General features: G+C 41.3%; 1 protein-coding gene and 1 long non-coding RNA gene across 3 annotated transcripts; one reads left to right on the top strand and one right to left on the bottom strand.

Moving 5' to 3' along the window:
* Positions 1–1,391: 1,391 nt before the first annotated feature.
* On the bottom strand, positions 1,392–17,482 carry atos (atos homolog atossa). 2 transcript variants are annotated; one of them, XM_089470820.1, is made up of 8 exons: positions 17,388–17,482; positions 12,969–13,010; positions 7,590–8,984; positions 7,375–7,511; positions 5,215–6,589; positions 4,200–5,135; positions 3,780–4,123; positions 1,392–3,633 (listed from the first exon to the last, which is right to left on the bottom strand). In XM_089470820.1, the coding sequence occupies exons 3-8, from the start codon at positions 8,817–8,819 to the stop codon at positions 3,438–3,440; spliced, it is 4,218 nt and encodes a 1,405-aa protein (XP_089326946.1). In that variant the 5' UTR covers positions 8,820–8,984; positions 12,969–13,010; positions 17,388–17,482; the 3' UTR covers positions 1,392–3,437. The 2 variants fall into 2 exon arrangements, with proteins under 2 accessions (XP_089326946.1, XP_089326945.1); XM_089470819.1 differs by lacking the exon at positions 17,388–17,482 and adding an exon at positions 15,597–16,457.
* On the top strand, positions 13,230–16,149 carry LOC149268752 (uncharacterized). Its single transcript, XR_016270394.1, has 2 exons — positions 13,230–14,005; positions 14,062–16,149. It is a non-coding gene; the product is annotated as an uncharacterized LOC149268752 (long non-coding RNA).
* Positions 17,483–23,381: the final 5,899 nt, after the last annotated feature.

The following is a 23,381-nucleotide window of genomic DNA, read 5'->3' as shown; positions in this document are numbered from 1 at the left end:
AACGGACCATCGAGCTGGCCAAATTAATGTACACGAATATCAACGTATCGATAGTATGTTAGTCGATAATTATGGCGAGCGCTTAATTATTTCAAATTACATTTTAAAGAGTATTTTGAGAACACATGCGTCTATAACAACTTAGGTCTAATTGCTGTTACAGATTGTCTTTATCTTAATTAGTTTTTTCTGATATAATGTCATCAGGGAAATCCATTTTTATGGCAGATTTATGCAAGCTGATTTGAAGTTTATGTCTTTGTTCATTTGCACTGATCCAAGCATGTGCTTGACTCACAATATCCTCATTAATCAAGGGACAGTTACGCACATAGATAGTTTGCAGTCGTGGCAGTCCTTTTATCAGCTCCAAAAACTGAACATCCGTAATCCAAGGCATCAGCAAGTGAAGCTTTTCCAGCTGTTGCAGCTTAAAGAATTGCTCAATGGGTGTTTGAGCACAGCAGATATCCAGTTCCTTTAGGCTTCTGATGTTGCAAATGTGTTGCATTTCCTCTGCACTAAGCTGCGGACCCCGTAGTACCAGCCCTTCCAGCTGCAGTGGAATGAGACTTTCCAGCAACCTGGAACGCAAGGCGCCCGCATCGATTCGCAGCCACAGGTGCTGCAGCTGGCTTAATTGACTCATAAGCTCCGGGCACAACAGCACCTTATATAGGGCGAATCGTTCCAGGTGCCTACAGTTCCGAACGATGATCTCAAAGTGGCGTCTGTAGAGCTGTTCGAATACATGCCCACAACTATACTTCACATAGCTTTGCACTTGGTCCCCGATCAGCTGCAGAAGTTGCTCCAACTCCTCAGTCCTTAGCATTTGGATTATCTTTTCATCCAAGTGCTTGTAGCGCCGTTTTGCATAATTCCTGAAGATGCGGTAGAGTCTTTTGCTGACCTGAGCCAAACGCACTTGGCTGCCCACATCGAGATATGATATTACTAGCTCCCAGCAGGAGTCACTCAATCCCCTCTCGAAATCATATTTCGCGCTACTATTGCCCATTTGGTGTTGCTGTTCGAAGATGAGATGCAGTAGTTGACTGAACTGACGGCGGATCTCATCGCTTCATAAGTAATAAAAATGCTCGAGGGGATTCACTCTTAAAGAAAATGTAAATCAGCTGTGAGACAGCGCGCAATTGGAATTACATCTGATTGGAATTGAGGGAATGAAATGAAATGGAATTGCAGTCGTGAGAGCGCGCGCAGTTTGAGATTTGAAATATTGAACGAATTTAATTGCAAATTGAATTTTTATGATGTATGTCGTATGACTATATACTTTATAGAAATTCTTGATTTATAATTATGTTCATTATAAAAAAATTTAATTTTTTTTTAATTTAAAATTCAGTAAAAAAACAAAATACAAATTTCATGTGGATTAAAAACACAAAACCCTTTATTTGATTCATTTTGTATATTGGTGTTATATAATTGCTATTGACTGGGCACATTAAGCTCTCTACTTAAAACAGTTAAACGAATAAAGAAACATTTGTTTTTGTTTTAGTGTGTTGTGTAATCAAATTGTTTTCTTTTTTTTTTTTCGTTTTAATTTTAATTTTTTTCTTTTCTGCTGTTAGTTTCACTTGTTTGTGTGGAACTATTGTCCTTTTTGTATATATTCTTCTTTTTTTTTGTTTTTGTTTTATTGTTTACTTTGTTTACCACCTAGATTGAAAATTTTGTTAATAGCGGTAGTTAGTTATACATAGTTATAGTCAGGTATCAATGGAAATAAGAGTTTTTAGTATTAGAATTTAACACAGCTGTAGTATGTACACACGCAGACGTATATGTGGCACAGGTAACTACATACCTGCGCCTATGCCTATATCGTATAGTGGTACACACACACACTAACTATAGCATTATTATTGAAGTACAGTTGTGCTTGAAAGCTGCTCGATTCAATTACGGTACATATATATGGATGTACATATATATACATATATATATATACATATATTTACTTGGCAAATTTTTCAAGCACTTATTGCATATGCAAGAGATTGAAAAAATAAAACAATCAAACAAAAACAAACTAAATTACCATTTAAATTGCATTTGTTGTAATGAACAAAAAACAAACAAACTAAATTTGTTTAATTGTGTTTAACTAAAGAACTATATATGTTATATAGAAATACCTCATCATCAAGCAGCTCATATCGTATCACAGGCACGCTTTCAAGAAAACTCACTCATTACAAAAAAAAAAAAAAAAGAAGAGAATTAGAAAGATGTTTAAATAATTGAGAAATTCGCAAAGAACTCAATTTCAGTTTGATCAGAACTATAGATGAAGAATCTACGCTTGTAGATCGCACGCTACGCTAACAACAACGATCGATATGAGCTGGCCAACACACACACTCACATACACCCGTACGCACACAACTTTCCAAATTTCTTGTTTCGGTAAACACTTCTAGAGACACATATTAAAAAATGTGAATCAGATATATCCTATTCCATCTGATTTATATCCATTTGAAAACGTTAAACATTTGTATAGATGATAAATTTGATAGGCCCTTTATGATATCGAAACTGAGGCAGAGATTGACACAGAATCTCTAAAAATTTATAGATTATTCTAGATTTAGATTTAGCTCTGCTTAAATTATGTTTCTCGTCTCTTAGCCAAATCAAATTTATGGTTAAACAAAATTGAATTAGTGTTAGAAGTTGCCTACGTCAATTGGATAAATTTGGCAAGGGCATTTGAATTCGGTTCTTTTAGATGCTGATATCCCATTCTTGCTGCCCCATTTGATAAATTCATTCACACACACACACACACGTATCACTCATTCGCACACATTTCTATATTCGTATTGCATATGATTTGTTGTAACTAATTCTTAGTATTGCTATGCGGAGCTGCTGCAGCTGCGGCTGCTCCTGCCGAGAGTTAGCTGCCCATATTATTGTGGACCTCCAAGGATTCAGTGTAAATTGAGATATTTCTTTGCATCGTTATTTTCTTTTTTTTTTTTTTTTCTTTTTTTCTTTTTGTTTTTGCTTTGTTGTTGGCCCCTTCACAAACAGAGATAGAGATAGATAGAGAGTTGGTTGTGTTTAGCTGTACATCGAAATGTTCTCTTTCAAATTTAAACTAGAGGCCTTAAAGTGACTTCAACAGAGGCCGGGCTGGGCAGGGCTGGGCAGGGCAGGTCAGAGTAGAGTAGAGTAGAGTATAGTTAGAGTAACTAATGAAGCGGTGTGTAAATTGCCGGAAATTTGTCTCGATTTCCGCTGTTAGGGTTGCCTGCCTACAGTTGATATCTGGGACAGTGTTGCCAGAGTTGCCAGCGCAGCTGCAGCTGCTTCCAGAGGCGCCGCATCATGTCGCCGCCGTTGCCACAGCTGTGGCCGCTGACACCAGCCACGCCCAGGACGTTCAGCAACTACTAAATCTTGCCGGGACTCTCCTGTCGCGCACTGTAGCGCGGCTCCTGGGGCATCAGCGTGTCCGTCACCAGCTCATTGGCCGCCTCCACCAGGCCCTTGGCGTGCGCCGCCGCCGTATCGCAGTCCGTTCGCCGTGAGATCAACAGCCGAATGTCCGTGTGCAGCGACAGGCGACCCGATCGAGATGTCTGGAATCTGTAAGCCACAGAGATACAAAAATTTCAATACATCATTGCATTTAATTGAGCTTAACCTAATCGAGGTTTGTCCCCCAACCCTAAATACAAATTTATTCCGTTCTTCTTGCTTCTTGCTTTCTTTTCTCCTCCCACTTCACTGACCTCAGGTGGATGGAGTAGCGCAATCGCTTCATCTGCTCGGCGGTAATGAAGTGTCCCAATTTGCTGGTGGTGCTCGTCGCCGCTGTCGGGCTGCTCGGCTCACGTGCGCAAGGCTTTGGCTGTTGGTTCTGCAGCGCGATGCCGTTGACGCAGGCAGTCGCGCCTGGTAGCTCCTCGGCCAAGATGCGCTGGCGTATGAACGTGCGATGCAGCGGCGGCATATCGCGCATGTCGTACGGAATGACAAACATCCGCACCACCGTGCCCATGGGATTCAGCAGCGTGGCCTGCACAGTGCCCGATCGCGGCACAAAGTAACCTTTGCGTGGCAATCGAATCTCGCACTGTAATGAGAGCCAAATCATTGAGAGAGTCATTTAGTGTTTGGGCATTCACAGATATCAAGCCGGGGCTACGCACCAGGTAGGGCGTGCTGAGCGTCTCGCCGTGCAGCTCATAGAAGTACGAGGAGGCCGGAATGGTTAGCTGTGTGGGACAGAAGCCGCCCGATGCGCCCAGCTGCAGACGAAAGCCGGCCACTTCGATCTTGGGCAGCAGACGCTTCTGCAGCAGCGACTCCTCCAAATTCCCAAGCAGCGGTCGCCCCCCGAACTGTGTGGCCAGGCGTGCGCGCGACTTCAGCGGCGAGCCAGCTGGACTGCACATGCCCGACTCGAGATCCTCGTCCGACAGCTGCTCATCGGAGCCCAGCGAGCTGCGATCCGAGCGATCGCTCAGATGGCGCGAGCGTCGCTTATAGAACGCCGCCTGCTTGGCAAAGCGCGGCGACACGGACAGCGCGTTGGGCAACGTTGGCGCCGAATAGGACTTCTGCACGGGCAAATTGCCAGCCACTAGCTCCGGTGGCGTCAGCAGCGACGCAGACTGCGACTGCGACTGCGATTGGGCATAGGTGAGTGCTGGCGTCTCGAAGCAAAAGGCCAGGCTGCTGTCAATCGTAATGGGTGCCGAGCTGCTGCTGCCGCTGCCACTGCCGTTGCCGCTGCTGCTGCAGAAGATCGTTGTCAAGTTAACCTTGGGCAAGGCCTTGCGCAGCAGCGGCGAGAGCAGCGGTGGCGGCGTCTCCCTGTCGAGCATGGAACCATTGCAATTCAGCCGCAGCTGATTCGCCGCCTTGGCAGGCAGATGCGCCAACTGCTGCTGCTGTTGCTGTTGCTGCTGGGGCAGAAACTCCTGCAGCTTGAGCGGCACATGGCTGATGGGCGTCTTGAACTGCACCACAATGCGCTCATCCAAGACACAGCCGGCTGCCACATCTGTGGGCGTCTGACAGCGCTCCTGGCCAGCATTCAATGAGCAGCGGTCGATGTTGGGCGTCAGCTTTGTCGAGGCACTCTGCAACAAGAACAAATGAATGAGGAATGCATTAGGAATGGGTAAATGAATGAATGAGGATGGTCGTCGACCGATTTACCAATGCCAACTCCTGCTCCATGCTGTTGTCCTCGTCTTGGTCCACGCTGCTGCCATCCTTGCTGTGCCCATTCGTACCATTTGAGTGAAGCTCTGCCTGCTGCTGCTGCTGTTGTTGTTGCTGATCTCCTCCAGCTTTGCCGTTGGCAAAGTTGTGCTGCGTCTTCTGGCGTTTGCACACCTGACAGCCGCTGCTTGGCGCCGGCTTCACTTGATTGTTGTTCTGATTGCTGCGACTCTGACCTTGCACTAGACCAACATTGAGATCGTTACACGTTGCTCCCGCAGCTGCTCCTGCTCCTCCTGCTGCTGCTGCTGCAGCTGCTTTTGGCATCGGCTTGCGGTTCTTTGGCGTGCGCTGTATGGCCTGCAGCAGCAGCTCGGCCTTGCTGCGCGGCGTGCCGACAATGAGATCGGAGCTGCTCAAGCTGCAGCTGGATGTGTCCTCCATTTCGGAGGCGCTCGTATCGCCAGCATCGTCCACAGCATTCCCGTTGCCATGCTCGCAGTTCAAGCAGAGCAGCGTCTTCTCGCTGCCGCACTGCTGGCAGCTGCTCAGCGAGGTTTGTGTGCCCGTCGAGATCATGGCAATGCGACGCGGCGCCGCTAGCACTGTGAGCGCCATTGCCTGCGTTTGCGTCTCCTCGTTGCCCTCGTCCATGGGCTCCATGGACTCCAGCTGCTCCGAGGGTTTGCGTTCACGCTTCTTGTCGCGTCGCTGCATCCGCTTGCGGTACTTTTGCAGCTGCTTCTCCCGATGCCCGTCCAAATCATCCGCCTCCACCGCCGCCTCCTGTTGCCTGTTGGCTCCATAGTTATCACAGCTGCTAGCGGGCGGCGTTGTGCTTATCACAATTCGTGCACCCAGCCCAGTGGGCGTGGCCGCGCACATGCCACCGCCGCCAGTGGGCGTACTGGCCGCCGGCACAGGTCGCGCCACCCGCGGCTTGGCCACCGACGGCGACACGTGCGGCAGGCCGCCATTGAACCGGGGCAAACTCTTCACACAGACCGCAACGCTGAAGTTCTCGGCGATGTTGACGTGCGGAAAGTTGTGCACATTCGCCTTGGCGCTGAAGCCGCCGTCGCTGCAATTGGCATTGCTGCAGCTCAGATCGTGTGGCCTGATCCTGTAGAAGATGTTGAGGCGCGGCCGTCGCGTTCGAGCTGCTGCGGCTGCTGCTGCTGCACCACTTTGCCCGGCCAGATCACCCGCATTGCTGCTGTTGCCGCTCGCAAAGATCACGCGTCCACTGTCATAGACCGAGGGATCGCATTTGCGCAACAGATCGCACCAGGCCACGATCTGCGAAAAGTAAAGCTGGCTGCGAATCGCGCTGCACAGCGACGGCAGCGTCATTGTCGGCGGCGGCACTCTGGAAGAGTAGTCAAGATTTAGCAGTAGAACAAACAATGAAGAGGGACTACGACTAGGGACTATACTAGACCATAATGAACTATGAGGAATTGCCTAAACTAATCATATATATAGTGCTTACATATATAAATCTCATATCTCCCATATGAACTATGAGGATTTGGTATATATGTATATCTAATATAAATTAGAGATCTGCTTGACTTTACGCTCGTAGCATAGGACGCTCAAAGGACCATCGTTATATGCAGAAGACGCTATATAAGCTCATAAGTTTTGGTCGCAATAACAGACGCTATAAGCGGAGTCGTTATAAACGGAGTCGTTATAAGCGGAGTCGTTGTAACCAGATCGATTCGCCTTGTGCGTTCGGGTCATAATGGATCTCTCCCATTCAGTCAAAGTTGGCTTCACATTCATTCATTCAATGCATTCTGCGCATTATATTCTAATGTGACATTTATTTTGCTAGCGCTATCTAATAAGATCTTTAATATGCGTAGATGTCTAACATAGATATCTAATATAGATCTCTAATATATGTATATCGCTTATATAGATCTCTGACATAGAGCTCTAAAATAGATCTATAAAACAGATCTCTAACACAGATCTAAAATACAGATCTGTCTCTACAATAGACCTCTAATATAGATCTCTATAATAGACCTCTACCACAGATCTCTAACAGAGATCTCTAATATACATCTCACCCACCGATTCCCAACACATATATCTAATATAATTTCAGTTCACTAGAACTATTGGGGCTTTCACACATACTTCTCCTTGCCGCTAATGATCCATTGCTCCAGCAGAATCTTATGGCCGGCTGGCCCCAAATAAACCTCGATGCAGACGGGCTCGCGGCGTGCCAGGATGGCCTCCATTTTCATACAGTGGGCTCGCCAGCGGGAACACTGTAAAAAGCAAATGTTAGTCAAGAGAGAAACAGAGAGAGAGAGAGAGAGAGAGAGAGAGAGAGAGAGACAACTCACGGTTATATTAACGTAAGACATATCACAGAAATGTTCCTCGGTATCAGCGATGGAGTCGCCCTTGGCGAGGCCCATCTTTCTGAGGAACTGATCACAGTGTGGCCCGTGTTTGGGCCGTGTGGTGCAACTGGAGCTGGAATTTGAACTAGTTCCGTTTCCAGCTGCACTGTTACTGGCAGTGGCTGTTGATGTGGCTGCTGCACCTCCGACTACTCCTCCTCCAACTCCAACGCCCACTCCCCCTCCTCCTCCTACTCCTCCTGCAGTTGCACCACCCAACGTTGTCCGGCTGCAATTGTAATCCAGCAGACTGGCCGCGCTCACTGTTGCTGTTGTTGTTGGCGAACCAAAGCTCAGGCCTAGACCCAGACTTAGAGGTCGCGTCTCGGTGGTCACAGCGGGTCCTCCCCGCAGACAGGTGGTGGCCAGCGATTGCAGCGAGTGCAATATATTATCCGAGCCAGGCGAGCTGCCAGCACTAGAGCTATTGTTGGTCAGATGCTCTGCAGCTCCAGTTCCCAAGCCTCCTCCACCAGCCGTTGCGCCAGCTCGATTCAACATGACGCGACGCACAATCTCAAAGTCACCGCGATCCGCATTCAGGTCGTTTATGGACAGCGCCACCAGCTCCGGCTCTGCGCTCATGCTCTGAGCCGCCGGCGACACCTGACGCAGCTGGCAGAGCTTTTGCGTCCAGCGTTGATGCGTGACGCTGCTGGCGCTCGAGCCATTGCTGGCGCTGCCGCCGCCGCTGCCACTGCTACTGCTGGTCTGTCCATAGTCACAGTTGTATCCATATCCATATCCCTGAGCCTGGCCATAAGCGGAACGTGGCGTTCCGCTGGCCATTGCGTACGGATTCGTTGTTATATTGATGGCAGCCCGTGATGTGGAGGGGCGTGGCGAATGGCGGCCGCTGCTCGACGCTGGCTGATTTTGATGCTGTTGCTGCTGCGGCTGTCGCTGTTGCTGCGGCTGCGGCTGATGTGGTTGTTGGTACTCATCGTCAGATATGGGCCTGCCCTCCAGTATGAGCGAGGCCAGGCCCAGCACAATTGAATTGTAGTTGCTTTGCTGTGCTGCCGCCGACGATGCCGCTGCCGCTGCAACCGCTGCTGTGGCAGCAGCAGCAGCAGCAGCTCCGCCGACAGCAGCTGTTGCTGTGCCTCCGGCTCCATTCTGTGCCAGGCCAGCGGCTGGCGGTGAGTTGGTAACGCTTGTGGGTATCATATGGTGGTGGTGGTGGTGGTGATGTTGTTGCTTCTGCTTCTGCTCCTTTTCCTCCTCCACTCTCAACAGAATTCTCCTCTCGCTTGTATACTTCTGCTGCGCCTACTGATTCTCTTCCCCTTTTAGATGTGGTTGTCGTCCTCTCGCACCTGCACCAGAAGTACACTGCAAATGCGGAAAGAGAGAACAAATTGTGTCTGATTAGTTGAGCTGTTCAAATGAACTAGTGTACTGAACTAGTAAACGTTACTCAGTTTCTCAGTTACTCAATCGTTTATATACGCATAAACAAATTAATTTGAGTCAGTTATGAGTAACGTTCTCTATGCGGAATTAGTCAATCGTTCATTAATGATTCCTTGCATGAACTAGGTCAGAAGAACTGTATAGCTGAGCCATTTCGGGCTATAATAATATATAAGCATATTAATAACCTATTTACTGTTTGATATTGTTTCCCGTTAAAAAATTGTATTTAACTCTTTCTGAAAAAATATCTTAAATTCATAATTGTAATATATGGAACACAAATTGCTTCCATCTAGCTTCGCTTCATCATTTATTTCCCAACATTTCATAGATTGTAAAAGCGCAAGCTTAAATTTTTTCATTTTACAATCATGAATAGTTTTAATATTGATTGCAATGGTCCCACACATACACACATATCCAACGTCTATGTATATAAGAAAAAAAAAAAAAAGTAAATACAAGTATACGAAATGGCATTGGGAAAATGCAGCTTGAATGTCACCAGCTTTTGGATGGAAACTGGGTCAACAGAGGCACCCTGTAAGTCAAATTGAATTATGCTATGAAGGTCCCCCTGTATACGCACACAAATACATAAGCATGTACAAATATGTATATATACTAGGTAACTTTATATATATTATATAAACTGATATAAGCTGATAGAAATTTACTTTGGCCTAGATCCTGAGGTTCTGTTGCATTTGCATTACATGCGTTTCGCTATAGACGGCGACATACTAACACGGCCTCAAAAATGTGGCACCAAAAAAAAAAAAGAAAAACCAGGCAACCAGGTCGTTACTTAATCAGGCAGCTGTTGCTATGTCAGAGAACAGCACAGCGAAACCAGAAACAGAGAGGGTGGGAGGCAACATGCATTTGGCTCTGCACTTTTTCAATCCGCCAGTAGCAACAGCACATGTTGCTAACGCTGTGACGTCATTTAATATAGCAAAAGCTAGGCTTAGTTAGCAACATGCTACTTTTTGTCCATATAAACAATTTGCAATGTTTCGAAGGTCAGACAACTAGAGGAATTGCAACAAAAAATTACTTAAGTCGCGCTTGGCAACAAATGCTCAATTCAAATCGCTAAAAACAGCTGTTCAGTATTTGTGTTAAATTTTTTAATGCCTGTGTTGCCCAACACGTTGGCAACATGTTCTCAAAACCAACACAAATGTCAGAGAGCACGCTTTCATCGCGCTCTGCCTCTCTCTGTTTATCTGTGTGTGTGTGTGTCGCTCTCTGCCTCTCAGTCAACTGGTAAACATGTTTGTCTTTACTTTTGCTTTTGTTTTTGTGTTTCTTCTTGACCTGCATACACAATATATAACTAGCGCGCGAGACGACGCTTGTATGCTTGTGTGCGTGTGTGTCTGTGTTTCACAGAGTATAAACCTTACAGAAAGAGAGGCAAGTGCCTGAGTGACTACTAATGTGAGTGTGCGTTTGTATGAGAGCGCTGTTAGAAAACATATGATTTTTGTATTGGTTGCTCGCAATCAGTTGGTAATGTTTGCTCACACGTATTTTGAGCGTAGATGTGAGCGTAAGCAGTTTTGTTTATGGTCGCTCGCGTCTACACACATATCTACATATGTATACACTTGGCCCACAATAGACAAGCATTTACATATAAGTGTGCACACACACACTCACAAACATAACAGCTTGTACGAAAATGAGGGCAAGCGAATGGAACGTAACAGTCCAAACAACAAAAACCGCAACAGTAGCACCAGCGGAGTTTAATAATATTTGATTACATTATCGCATTTTCGCTTTTACTCATTTTTTTCTGATTATTTTATTTTGTTTTTATTTTTTTGCATTAATTATGTTTTTTTTATTTATATTTTTATTTACTTGGTCTATGCATGTATATATTTGTATTTATATACATTTGAACACATGTGTTTTTTCTTTTCTTTTGGGACCAGGAAAGAGCCCGATATAAATCATTTAAAATATGACGCAGTTTAAATCGCTTACAGCTCGTGGCGGAACGTAACAAAATGAAACGTGGCAGTTCGCTAGAGAAACTAATGGAGGTGGAAGGGAAAGAAGAATTGCGATGGCTGACTGTGTGTACATGTGTGGGCTGTTAGCTGAGATTAAGTGAACGGCATTTTGGCAACATACTTAATCAATTGCACTTTTTGTTTTCATTGTGAATTAATTAAATTTCGCTTTGGTCGCCGTCCTTGGCATGCTTTTGATTTTGCAATAATCGTTTGTGTGTCAATGCATGTGTTGTATCTCTCTCTCTCTCTCTCTCTCTCTCGCTCGCGCTCTCTAGGTGCATATACATAAATATGTATGCATGTACATAATATATGCATATATGCGTTCTGCCTATTTAATGCACTTTTTCTTCGAGGCGCAGTGCAAAATTTGCATTTATGTATTTGATCGAAATATGTATGTATGGGTGTGCCATTATGCAAAATTACGGAAAGGAAGCAAAGCAAAATATATTTTGTTAAAACAACAGTGAAAGGTAAACTATGTGCGTACAGCTATACAAAATTGCACACACACACATACAAGAATATATACAAATATACCATAATAATGGCCTGCACCGTCGCTAGATGGCGCTGCACTCAACAAAAACCAGTTCACTATTGTATATTTGAAAAGCAAAAAGTGTTGCAAAACTTTGGAAAACAAGTTCCGACGCTGTCGTCGCCGTCGCCATTACCATCACCGTCACCGCCACCGCCACTGTCGCAGTCGCCTTTCGCTTGGCTGCTGCTTCCTTTGCGTTTGGCTGCCATTTGATTATGAAATGCGCCAAAGGCAGCGGACGCCCATGTCCAATGTCCGATGTCGTCGAGTGCAACGAAATAGCGTCAATGATATGGAAAAGTTTCCAAGTCACATCAATTTTGTCCACTTAGTCACCGTTTGCTAAAATGCGTCACAAGAATATACGTATATACATGTATACATACACACACATACATGTATGTATGTATGTATAGGTTTTCATATTATTTCATTTAATTCTCAGTTCATTTTTCAAAACAAAAATGTCATACGAAAGACGGAAGTGTCGCATCGTAATTAAGACAAGTCGACAATATATACTGCATGTTACATCACACAATATATACATATACTATATTTATTTATATATATGTATGTGTGTATGTGTCTTTCGCTATCTTTCTGTCATTTTCACTCATATTGAATGCCATTTTACACGCGCTGGCCAATTATTCAAGCATGCGAGTGTGTGTGTGTATGTGTGTGTGAAGCCCGCAGATGACTTTGATTAGACAATAGAGCTTTTCAAATCGCTGTTGACCTCGTTGTCGACCTTACAAAGTGCCCATGTTACAAGCAAACCATCCATCTATCTATGTATCTACATATCTATCTATGTATATGCACACATATACATACATAAATCTATCTATGTACCTACATACATACATTCATATACATATGTGTATGTGGCTACACGTGTGGCGACAACCCTCTTTGCCGCCCTCTTTTGGCGTTTCACAGCTGAGCGGCCGTTGCGTTTGAGTGGGCGCCTCCAGAAGGCGCACCTTCCGATACGGGGTTCGCTTTGAAGTGTAATACATAAACAATAAGTATATATATATTATATACATACATTCTTATATATGTAAATATGTATATATGTATGTAGAGAGAGGCCATAGTTAAGGCGTTACACGAGTTTTTGCTGGCTAAAAAACGTTTGATACCAAAATCTCAAGGTTTTTAAATTCGACAAAGAATGTGAAAAAACTTAGTTTGTCGCAACGGAACTTAAATACCCTTGCATACGCATGAATATCATTACTGTAACAATTTAAACATTTTTCTCAAGCACTTTTCTGCATTCGATACAATATCGAATTAAAAAACACTTACCTTTCGATACTTTGTTAAAATTCCATTATTTTTGCTTTTTTGCTGCAATTAGAATGAGAGAATGAATGTTATTTAATTGCAGTTAAACAAGGTTACAATAAATTTATTGTATATAAAATGAGAATTGTGCACATTTATACACGTGTACATAATGAGGTATTGTTTAGATATCGGCATTATCTGTGTTCATTGAATGGGGAATAAATTAATTTTAGTAGAAAAGCTTAATTATTCAGTTGATGCACACAGAGACACCCTGTTTCTTACACAATGCTCAGCAAAGAGTTACATGGCTTCGCTCTCTCCCTCTCTTACACATTTACTCTCCCTAGCACATACACAATCTGAGCGTCGCGACGCTCACATGTGCGCAGTAAATGGAAAAAGCAAAAACACAACCACACGATTAAATTGTAAACAAACGCAAGGTATCAACACCAGCAGCAGCAGCAGCAGCAGCAGCTACGCCAGCAACATCAGTCGCGTTTACTTTTGCTCTTGCTACTGCTCTTCCTCTTTGTCTGTAACGTGAGCACGTGAGTTCGTCTCGCTTCCACAAATAGTGGAAGGGGAACGTCTCCAGAAGAGAGGTGAACGGTGACAGGACAACAAGACGCAATTACTTACAACTGTGTGTGTATTTCTGTGTGCGTGCTTGCGTTTTATTTTTAGCCAAAAAATTCAAAATGCTGCCGCTTTGCAAATCGAGAGCAAACGCACATTCACGTTCTGAACTGTGAGCTAAAGCAACGTGTCGACGAGGAGCAAAAGCAAATGACCGCTCGGTCGAGCCAAGTGTGTGGAGAAGCTGAGCAAAGAGGCAATGCCTCCTGCGCATTGCACGATTTTATTTTTACTCGTTTTTCTTTCAGTTTCTTATTTTATTTGATTATGGAATACCAACAACATTTTACACTCGCTTTTGCTATTCTGCATCACACACACACACACTTTCTCAGCTCTCTGCTCATTTACATTACCAACTGCGCACGTATAAAATTACACGCGATGCGACGCATTTTTGAATTCTTGAGTGTGTATGTATGTGTGAGTTGTTTTTATCGCTCTTTCATTTTATTTTACAGTTTTACAGTGCCCAATACGGCAACAAAAGCTACAAATTGGCCCCATAACAGCAACCAGATGAAAGCAAATAAATTTAATTTATGCATATGTATGTTTGTATGTTAGTATATGCATATGCATATATAATGTATGTATATAAATGTACATAAGATAACAACAGCTGTTTGCTGCCCGTTTTGCTTTTTGTTTTCATTTCGAGTCTCGCTTTTGATTGTCCATTTTTGGGTATTCTCTTATCTATGAAGCCAAATCGTCTGTACACACATACATAAATATATACGTAGATTTGTGTGTGTGTGTGTGTGTGTGTGTATGCATATAAGTGAAAGCTGTAATGAATCTAATTGGCATTTGGATTTTAAAACAATTGTACAACGATTTGGTTTGAAATTAATGCGACCCAGTTCAAATGCTTACTGTATTCAAGCGATATCGGAACAATTTTGTTGCCTGAGCCCAGCTTGAACCGGTTCACTTTTGGCTTAACCTTGAAGATCAGCAATTTTATCTTTGTGTGCGTGACGCTGCTGTTGCGCAACTGGACACTCTATTTCTAAAGTTCTTATCGTCGCTGCGTGTTACACAAGGCCAACGGCTGCTGATGCTGATGTAAATCAGTTAACCAAAAGCTAGCACCAATAGCAACTGTTAACCAAAGCTCTAACTAACAACTGCACGATGTTGCTTATTCGTCTGTTCGCACCTGCGACGTGCCAGCTGATTGTGGCTCAAGTTGGCAGCGCCGCGCCTCAAATCTTGACAACTTGATAAACGATCCACGTTTCATACGTATATACATATGTGCATATACATAAATATGTGTAAGAGTGAGCAAGAAAGCACTAACAAACGGCAACTTTACTCCACAATTAGAAAATGTGTGTCAATTATATTACAAAAAAAAAAAAAAAAACTCAAAAGCAAGTATTTTTCCTGACTTCACACACACCCATAGTCTCTCCGACACACACACACATACTCACATGCAAGTAACTTGAGGGAGGGAGTGGAGTGAGCGAGTCAGCGAGTGAGTGAGCGAGTGGCTAACGCAAGCAGACGAGTGAGCAAAAGGCAAGAGCGATATTTGAATTGCTTTTCTGTTATTTATTTGTTATACAAGCGTAACGCCAACGCTGAAGGGGGCGTCACATAGTCTCCCAGAGAGTTTCTCTGTTTGTGTGCATTTGTATACGTGTGAATGTGCTAGTGTATGTGTGATCTGCAATTATTCAACTTTGACGCTAACTGCAAAGCTTAACCGCGTGTGTCGCTTTATATTATATATACATATGTACGTAAATAAGTATATATATATTAATTTATATATGTACATGTGCGCATGTGTGGGTGGGCAAGCTTATAAGCACTGGCTATTACGCTGTTATTGCTGTTCTATGCCATTGTATTACGTCACCAACACATGCGCAACGCACAGCTGAGTGCCTGCAGCGACGTCACACAGCACGCATACATGCGCATGTAAATAATTCAAAACATACAAACATACATCCATACGTCCATATATGGAAAATAAATACAAACCTTTTATCTCAAATTGTTATTTTTTGAACACTTTTGCTGATTGCGCTTTGCTTTCAAAACTTTTGAATTTGATTAATTTTGAATTGTGCCTTGCATTTTCAACTGTTCCTTTTTGTTTGCATTATTTTAACTCTTCACCGTGTTAGTTTTTTGTCGCCGTTGTTGTTGTTGCTGTTGCTGTCGCTGTTGGTGTTGCTGTATTTGCTTTGTTTTAGTTCTTGGCGGCTGACAACGGCAGCAGCATTCCAAATTTGAACGTAGCATTTGAATTTTCAACGGTTTTGCGTTGCGTTTTTAACGTGAATTGAAATCGACTCGAACTGAACTCAACTGAATTGAAATGAATTAAAAGAGGACGTTTGCTTCACGCATACACACGCACACACTAATAAACAGCCGTATCAGTCTCTTTCTCTCTCTTTGCTGCTCAATGTCTATATGTATGTACTCTACACGAGAACGCGAAACAAAACATAAAAGAAAAAGAAAACAAACGTCAGCAGGCAACTGAGAGAGTGTGGTAAACTTTGCACTGGGCACCTGGGCGACTAAACGCAATAAAAAAAAATATTGAAAAACTTGTTCACTGCTTCGATTTTAATATTTGGCTGTTCAGTTCTTGCTTTATTGCTGAATATATATATACACACATATATTTATGTATATGTATATATTTTAGTCTCTTGCACTTTTGCTGTGGTATACCAGCAGCCAGCCAAGTTTTAGCTTGCTTCGATGGAGCTTTTGCTTCACTTTGCTTTGCTTTGGCTGTCTCTCGATTTTGGACCTCGGACGTTTCGATGTTGTCGCTTACGCTGTCGCTGCTTGAATGAACGCCAGCGCTGCCAGCAACTTTCTAAAACAGCTGAGCGAGTCAGCCCAGCCAGCCACACGACGGCAGCAGCGAAACACACGCCAGATAAATACATATGAAGGTATATACGCTGCTTGCTTTGTTGCTTGTATATGTGTGAGTTGCTTATGTATAAAGCGAACGTGCCTTATATACATGCATATATGTGTAGCCTGTGTGTGTGTGTGAGTGTGTTATGTACTGAAACTACGCCGTTCATTTATTTATGTACACGTTTATGTAGCTAGTTTTGGCATGGCAATACGTATCACAAACACTTCACGTTGCTAGCTGCCAAGATCAACAATGTTGCATCAACAATGTTGCTGCGCATGTATACAAAAATCATATGGGATTTCCACTAGATTGAGAGCCAGAGAGCCCAAAATATAAGAAACAGCACGTCAAAACATATGCGCGACAAGTAAAAAGGAAATGAGTATATATTGTGAATTCACGTATGTACATATAAAGGCAAATTGTTGGTGTTGTTCGTGATAGCGTTTCAATAACAAAACCATGCAGACAACGCGATATACACACACACATACATGCATTCATACATACAGCGAACCCGTTTCCATATGTTTGATGGCTGCTGCTGCTGCTGTCGAGTCGTTAAGTGCTGATGTTGCTTTTGCTTTATATACTTATTCTTGTGTGCATGTACATATGTATATGGCAGATTCTATTTTCTGAGTGTGGCTGCGTGTGTATGCGTAGTTGAGTACTTGTTGGCTCCTTACTTGCTTTGCAAAGCAAATAAACATCGCAAAAACGCATGCGCCGCCGTTAGCGACCCAGACAACAACGGCAGCAGCAAGGTTCGATGCGATTCAATTGATGTTTCTTTGATTCTTTTTCTTTCTGCCATTCTTCGGCCATTGCTTTGGACTGCATCAACGAGCTTATCAGTAAACACCCACACACCTACATACCTACGTGCGTACATAATTTATTATTGTTTTTCTCATCGGCCAAGCTGATATGATATGATTTGACTGCGATTTGCGCTCTGCTACGTTCCGTTCCGTTCCGTACTGTGCACTGCACAGAAATAAAATCACTTAACGGCAAGACCAAGCGCTAACTTTAATGACCCAAGCAACCAATGTCGGAGGACATGCGACAACAGCGTCGCGACAACAAAGACTCAAAAAAAAAAAAAAAAAAAACCAAAACCAAAAGCAAAAGCAAGAACAAAGAAAATGCTCAGTGTTCTTCTTGTCTGGGTTCTTTGGTCTGACCTGCCGCGCTCTCCTCACAATCCCTAACACATACACACTCACACACACATACGTATTTATTATGTCTGTCTTCTGCTGTGCCAAAACAGGAAAGCAAAGAAATTGTTGAACCCTTGAATTTGGGATTCGTCTGCCTTGTCGTCTGCATTCATATGAATGTATGTAAGTATATTTGCAGTTTTGTGTACAAAAAGTATATGTACATATGTGATTTTTAATTTTATGTTTAGTTGGGGTTTTTGTTCTTATAATACAAAATGGACATTGTGTTAAGCTGTGGGTAGTCGTTGTAAATTAATTTAATATTTATTAAAAAAAAATCACATTAAAGAGATCATTACCAAGATAATCATAAAAATATATTGTGTAAATTTATCTTTGTGTACAAAAAGTACGTAAAATAATTGGAATATGCTGTATTCAGCTAAAAACTTGGTTTTTTATTATCTTAATATTAATTTTAGAAAAATTATCACATTTACCAAGTATATACACATATTCATACAAACATATGTACATATATAAAGTTATATTCTGTTTATTTTGTTTTCTCAATCTTTATGCTCTCTGTTTGTGAGAGTGAGAATTTGAAAAATGTATAGCTTTTCTTGGATTTGTCTCGACCCTAGGGTCGCTCTCTTAGCTTATCGAGCTCTATCTCGAGATGACAAATATTGACTGGAGTGTTCCTCATGTTACGTACTTAGTAGTACAAATAAAACGTGTTCTCACAAAAAGAAAGAAAACAAAAAATAGTGAGAATACTGCAGACCGAAACGTTTTTCAAAATTTTCCATGATTAGAGAGAAACAACAGAAAGCCAACGGTAAAAAGGTGCGTCGCATAGATCGCAACTGGCTGACGAAGAAAGATCGCAAGAAGGAGATGAACGGAAGCAATTGAAGATTAAGTGACTCAATCGTTCAACTAAAAATATACAATTAAACTCAACTAACAACAACAATTAACCAGAATTGATTAAGAGAATTCCCCTATAAATTGTTGATAACAATGCAATTTTCTTTTATTTGTGGCTTTGAGAAAGAGCAATAATAACAGACCTAAACAGTTTGCCTATTTATACTTATATATACATATTCAAATATTATATTTTTGTTCGCTAAAATAAGTTAATTGCTTATTTTCCACTAACATAAATGGGCACACACTGTTTTGGATTTGTCTCTCTGGGTGTTTGTGTGTGTGTGCATGTGGGGGGCCATGCCAAAAATGTTGCTAGCTCGCGCACTCATTTTTGTACTCTCTTGCTTGCTCTCGCTGTCTCTCTCTCTCTCTCTCTCTCTCTCTCTCTCTCTCTGTTTCTATCTCCGTCTCTCTTTTTACTGGCAGCACTTAAGCTTCACAGCTGCTGCCGCTGTTGTTGTTGCTGCTGAGTGTTGGGGGTTGAGAGTATAATAGGTGTTGATAAAAGGCAGCGCTTCTGTGTGTGTGTATGAGTGAGTGCAAGTGTTTGTTGGCTGCTTTGCAAGTGTATGCGTGTGTGTGTGCATATGTTTGTATGTGCGCAGTTGTTTTTAATTATGGCAATCAGCTGTTTTAACAATCAAACGGTTAAAAGCCTTACGAAAGCGAAGATAGAACAACAATAAAATGAACAGCAGGCGGCATAATAGTGTTATATACATACATATGTACAATATTGCCACTATGATTCTATCGGTAAATGCGAGCAACTTTGTAACTATGTGTATGTGTGCGTGTGTGCCTGTGTAAGTGTAATCATTTGTGTGGGTGCCTTATTTACCATAACTTATAAATTATAGAGCTTCTACTTTTGTTATGGTCCGCACGTTGCTATAAATGTGAAATTGTATAGAACGCAATTGCTCAAATTGTTGTCGATTCTATGTATGTATGTATGTATGTGTGTGTGTGTGTGTTTGTATTGTGACCATTGGACTGCCGCTTGAGATTGATTGCGAGCAAATATAGACGCTCGGCAGACGACTGTTATACAAGGGACGCGTACTGTGTAAATAAGTTTGTATGTATGTAACTATAAGGAATATATAACTACATACATTCATACATACATATCTATTCACGCGGATATGCACGTTGTATACTTATGGGAGTCACTCCCAACAAATGTTTTTTTTTTTTTTTTATCTCAATTTTTCTATAGACAAACAAAGACTTTACCACCAGAGAAACCTTTTTATTGTATTCCAAAGATTTAATTCCCTTGCAAATATATCACATTATAAACTATTATGATATTAAAGTGGGTAACGGTGATAAAATGGTTTAGCTACATTCGTAGCTCATAAATAAACGTTTATGTTTTATACATAAATAAAAAAATAAAAAAACATTTTTCGTAACTTTTAAATATCTTCTACAAAACCAGTTAAATTAGGTGTGACTGTATATACATACGTATACATACATACATATATTATTTACGATCTTGACCGTAGATCCACTTTTTTTTATCACTGTCACACTGTAATATAATAATTCAAGGCGGAAAAATTTAGCTAATGTACAATACAATATACTATATATGCTTATATTTTAATTATTTCGCACAAAAATTACCTAAGACTTTTATGAGTCATTTATGTGGGCAATAAATATTCCAATTTATAAATGAAATAGAATTTAATGACTATACAAAAAATATATACATATACATACATACATATATCCATAATTAGATATGCATACTTATGTATCTACTCATACTTACACACAGTTGTAAGTATATAATAATGTTAATTTGGCAACAATAAAAAATCACTTTTGAGCAGTGACGCACTTTGATTAACTTGGCTAACAAAGAGTCCAACCATATTTAAAATTTAGCGGGGAAAAGAGTCTTCAAATTAAATAAAATTTTGAGTGCTGGCATCAGTTTTAATGAAATAAAATGAGACGAGACCAGACGAGTCAAGTCAAAGAAGCAGGCGTCATCTCTTGTCGAGCGATGACTCCATTCCGTTTATTTTTGTAAGCACAACAAAAATATATACATACATACACATACATATGTACATATGTATGTGTGTTCGCGTCTCTAAGCAAATTGTTTTGTGCTAACGTGTTTAGAGAAATTCTGTGCGCATGTGTGTGTATGTGTGTGTGTTTCTGTATAGAAATGAAACGCAAATTCCACTAAAACAATGCACCCGAATATCAATCAAAGCAAAATCGTTGAAGTCTGCTAGCTAACCCCCTCCCAATCCGTTATACAAGTTAGATGAGAACATAGCTTAATAGAAATAACAAAAAAAAGAAAGAAAAGAAAGCATTGTTGTAACTGTTATTGAAGGGTGCGACGAGACATCTACATACCAGTCCTTCACACTGGCCATCTCTAACTCACAGTCACCTCATTCTCTCCCTCTCCCTCCCCAACCATCTCTCTAACACAAAGTGGCGTCCATCAGCTGTCTACATTTTGGTGGGTTCAATGGCTCTCTGGCAACGCTCAAATGTTACGCTCTTTATTTTCTTATTTTCTTTTTATTTTTTGCGCACACGTTGTCCAAAGTCATTCAACCCAAAAACCAAATAACGAAAAATAAAACGCAAAAGGAGGAGAGCGACGGCTGCGGCTGCGGCTGGGACAGCAACGGAACGGGAAGCAGCAGCAACAGCTACAGAAACGTCGGTGCTGGCGGGGTCACTGAGCGAGTTCACTCTCCCTCTCTCTCTTTCACTCTCTTTTTCACCCACTACTCTCCTTCGCTTCCCCTTGTTAGCTTAGCGTCCGTTAAACAACAACAACAAATAGCAATGGGGTAAAATTTGAAAATATTGCGTAGCGTGGGTCTCCAAAACAATAAAGCAAGTTCTGCTGTTGCTTCTACTGTTACTGCGATTGTGGTGAGTGTGACCAGCCTCCCTCAAAACAGCAAATGCAATGCAAATAACTCAAGAAGCTCGATGCCAAGCAAACTCAGGATGTGTTCATTGAAACTCATTTAGAGATCAACTGGCAAAGAGAGGGCAAACTGTATGTGTGCGTGTGTGTGTTGGTGTGTAACAGCTCACCTAAATGTCTGTTAATTTCTAAAGCGGTGCAGCACACACACACACATACACAAATGTTTTTAAAGCGACGTTGCTGTTATACAAAATTTTTGTCAACAATTTTCAATTTATTTATTTTTTTTTTTATCAACCACAACTAATATATGACCTCCTCCACCTCCAAGCCAACTTTCAGATTATCAGCAGAAATAAAACTGGCTGTCGGTATATGATAAGCTTAGACCACTGTGCGTTTTATATTCTGTTATCTGGCCCGCAGGCCCATATAAAACGCAACCGCAACCGCTTGGACATTGACTCAAAATGAGAGATGAAAAAATAAAACATTTTCTGACATTTCACAATCATTAACGACCTGCCAATACCCTTTCCGTTCAGTGAGTTCTTTAAAAAATCAAGGAATATTAATAATGTTCTATTAGAGATAGCTAAAGTAGGTTAAATGCATAGCATATAAAACAGTATTTACATACAAAATAGAACACGCTGAATTTATTCACTTTTCAATATGCGCAACAAGCTATTTCTTCGCTTCTCTTTTCACGTAATTTCTGCTCTTGTATGTATGTAGATGTACATTTAAATGCCTGAATATATGTGTACATTTCTACTTATGGTAATCTTGCTTATTTTTATATGCTTAACTACCTTTTGAAATTTTTAAGCTTATGAATAAAATAAAATATGCATGATCATGTCTAAAACAATCTATTACATACGTATGTATATTTATGCGTATACATGTATACTTTATTCTAATTCTTATTTTTATTCTATTTCACAATTTAATAAATTTGTTAGTAAGAATCAAAATATTTTTACATAAAGCTCTTTAGAGTTACAGGCTATATCTAGGAGTCTTATGGAAGTATGAATTTTTATGGATTTACGCATTGCTATATATACATGTATAAATATTTGTATGCACGTTTGTATGCTTAGCCATGAGCTGGAAGTCACGCAGGTGTGTACAATAAATAGAACAATGAGGGAAAAATGAATAAAAAATCAACGATAAGCCCGAGATGATAAGTCGACGAATGCGGAAATCAAGCAACAGGAAGAAGTGAAGAAGTTAAGCAATAAGATAACATTATTAAAATTGCAACGCCATTACTTAAGACTTGGAGATATTACAAAATGAACTATGAATTTAAAAGATCAACAGTAATCTCTCTCTCTATCTCTTCCCTTAACGTATAACACACCTACTGTGAAAGTTGGTTATATTTGTATGTAACTATGTGTAATCCTATATGTCTATACTTCTTTATAGAGTTATAGCCAATCACAATAGTTGTATTAATATATAAAAAAAATCAGCTAAAATTAAGTGCGACTACTCAAAGATTAATTAAAGATCCGTAATTTGTACAAGCACTTAGATGCGTTGCACTTGGAATTTTGTAAAAACAGTTTAGTATTAATATATGTATGTATGTAAGTATGCAACTGTATATGTATGTTTGCATGTAAGTATGTAATTTCTAAGCTCTGCTGAATTGTTAACTTAACACTTTATGGTTATCTCTCATTAACTCTCGCTTAATGAACTTTAAGATGTGTGTTTGTATGTGTTGGAATATGAAATCGATGCACTAATACACATACAGCTACCCACACTAAGTTAATCTGTCAAGCATTTTCTTTGTTGTCTACCCGCTT

The sequence above is a fragment of the Drosophila arizonae genome, chromosome 5 (genome assembly GCF_054131065.1).
Source record: "Drosophila arizonae isolate 15081-1271.41 chromosome 5, UAZ_ARI_1.0, whole genome shotgun sequence".
NCBI classification, from domain to species: Eukaryota; Metazoa; Arthropoda; class Insecta; order Diptera; family Drosophilidae; genus Drosophila; species Drosophila arizonae.
Note: the sequence above shows the minus strand (reverse complement) of the source record. Positions and strands in the feature narration are given on the sequence as shown.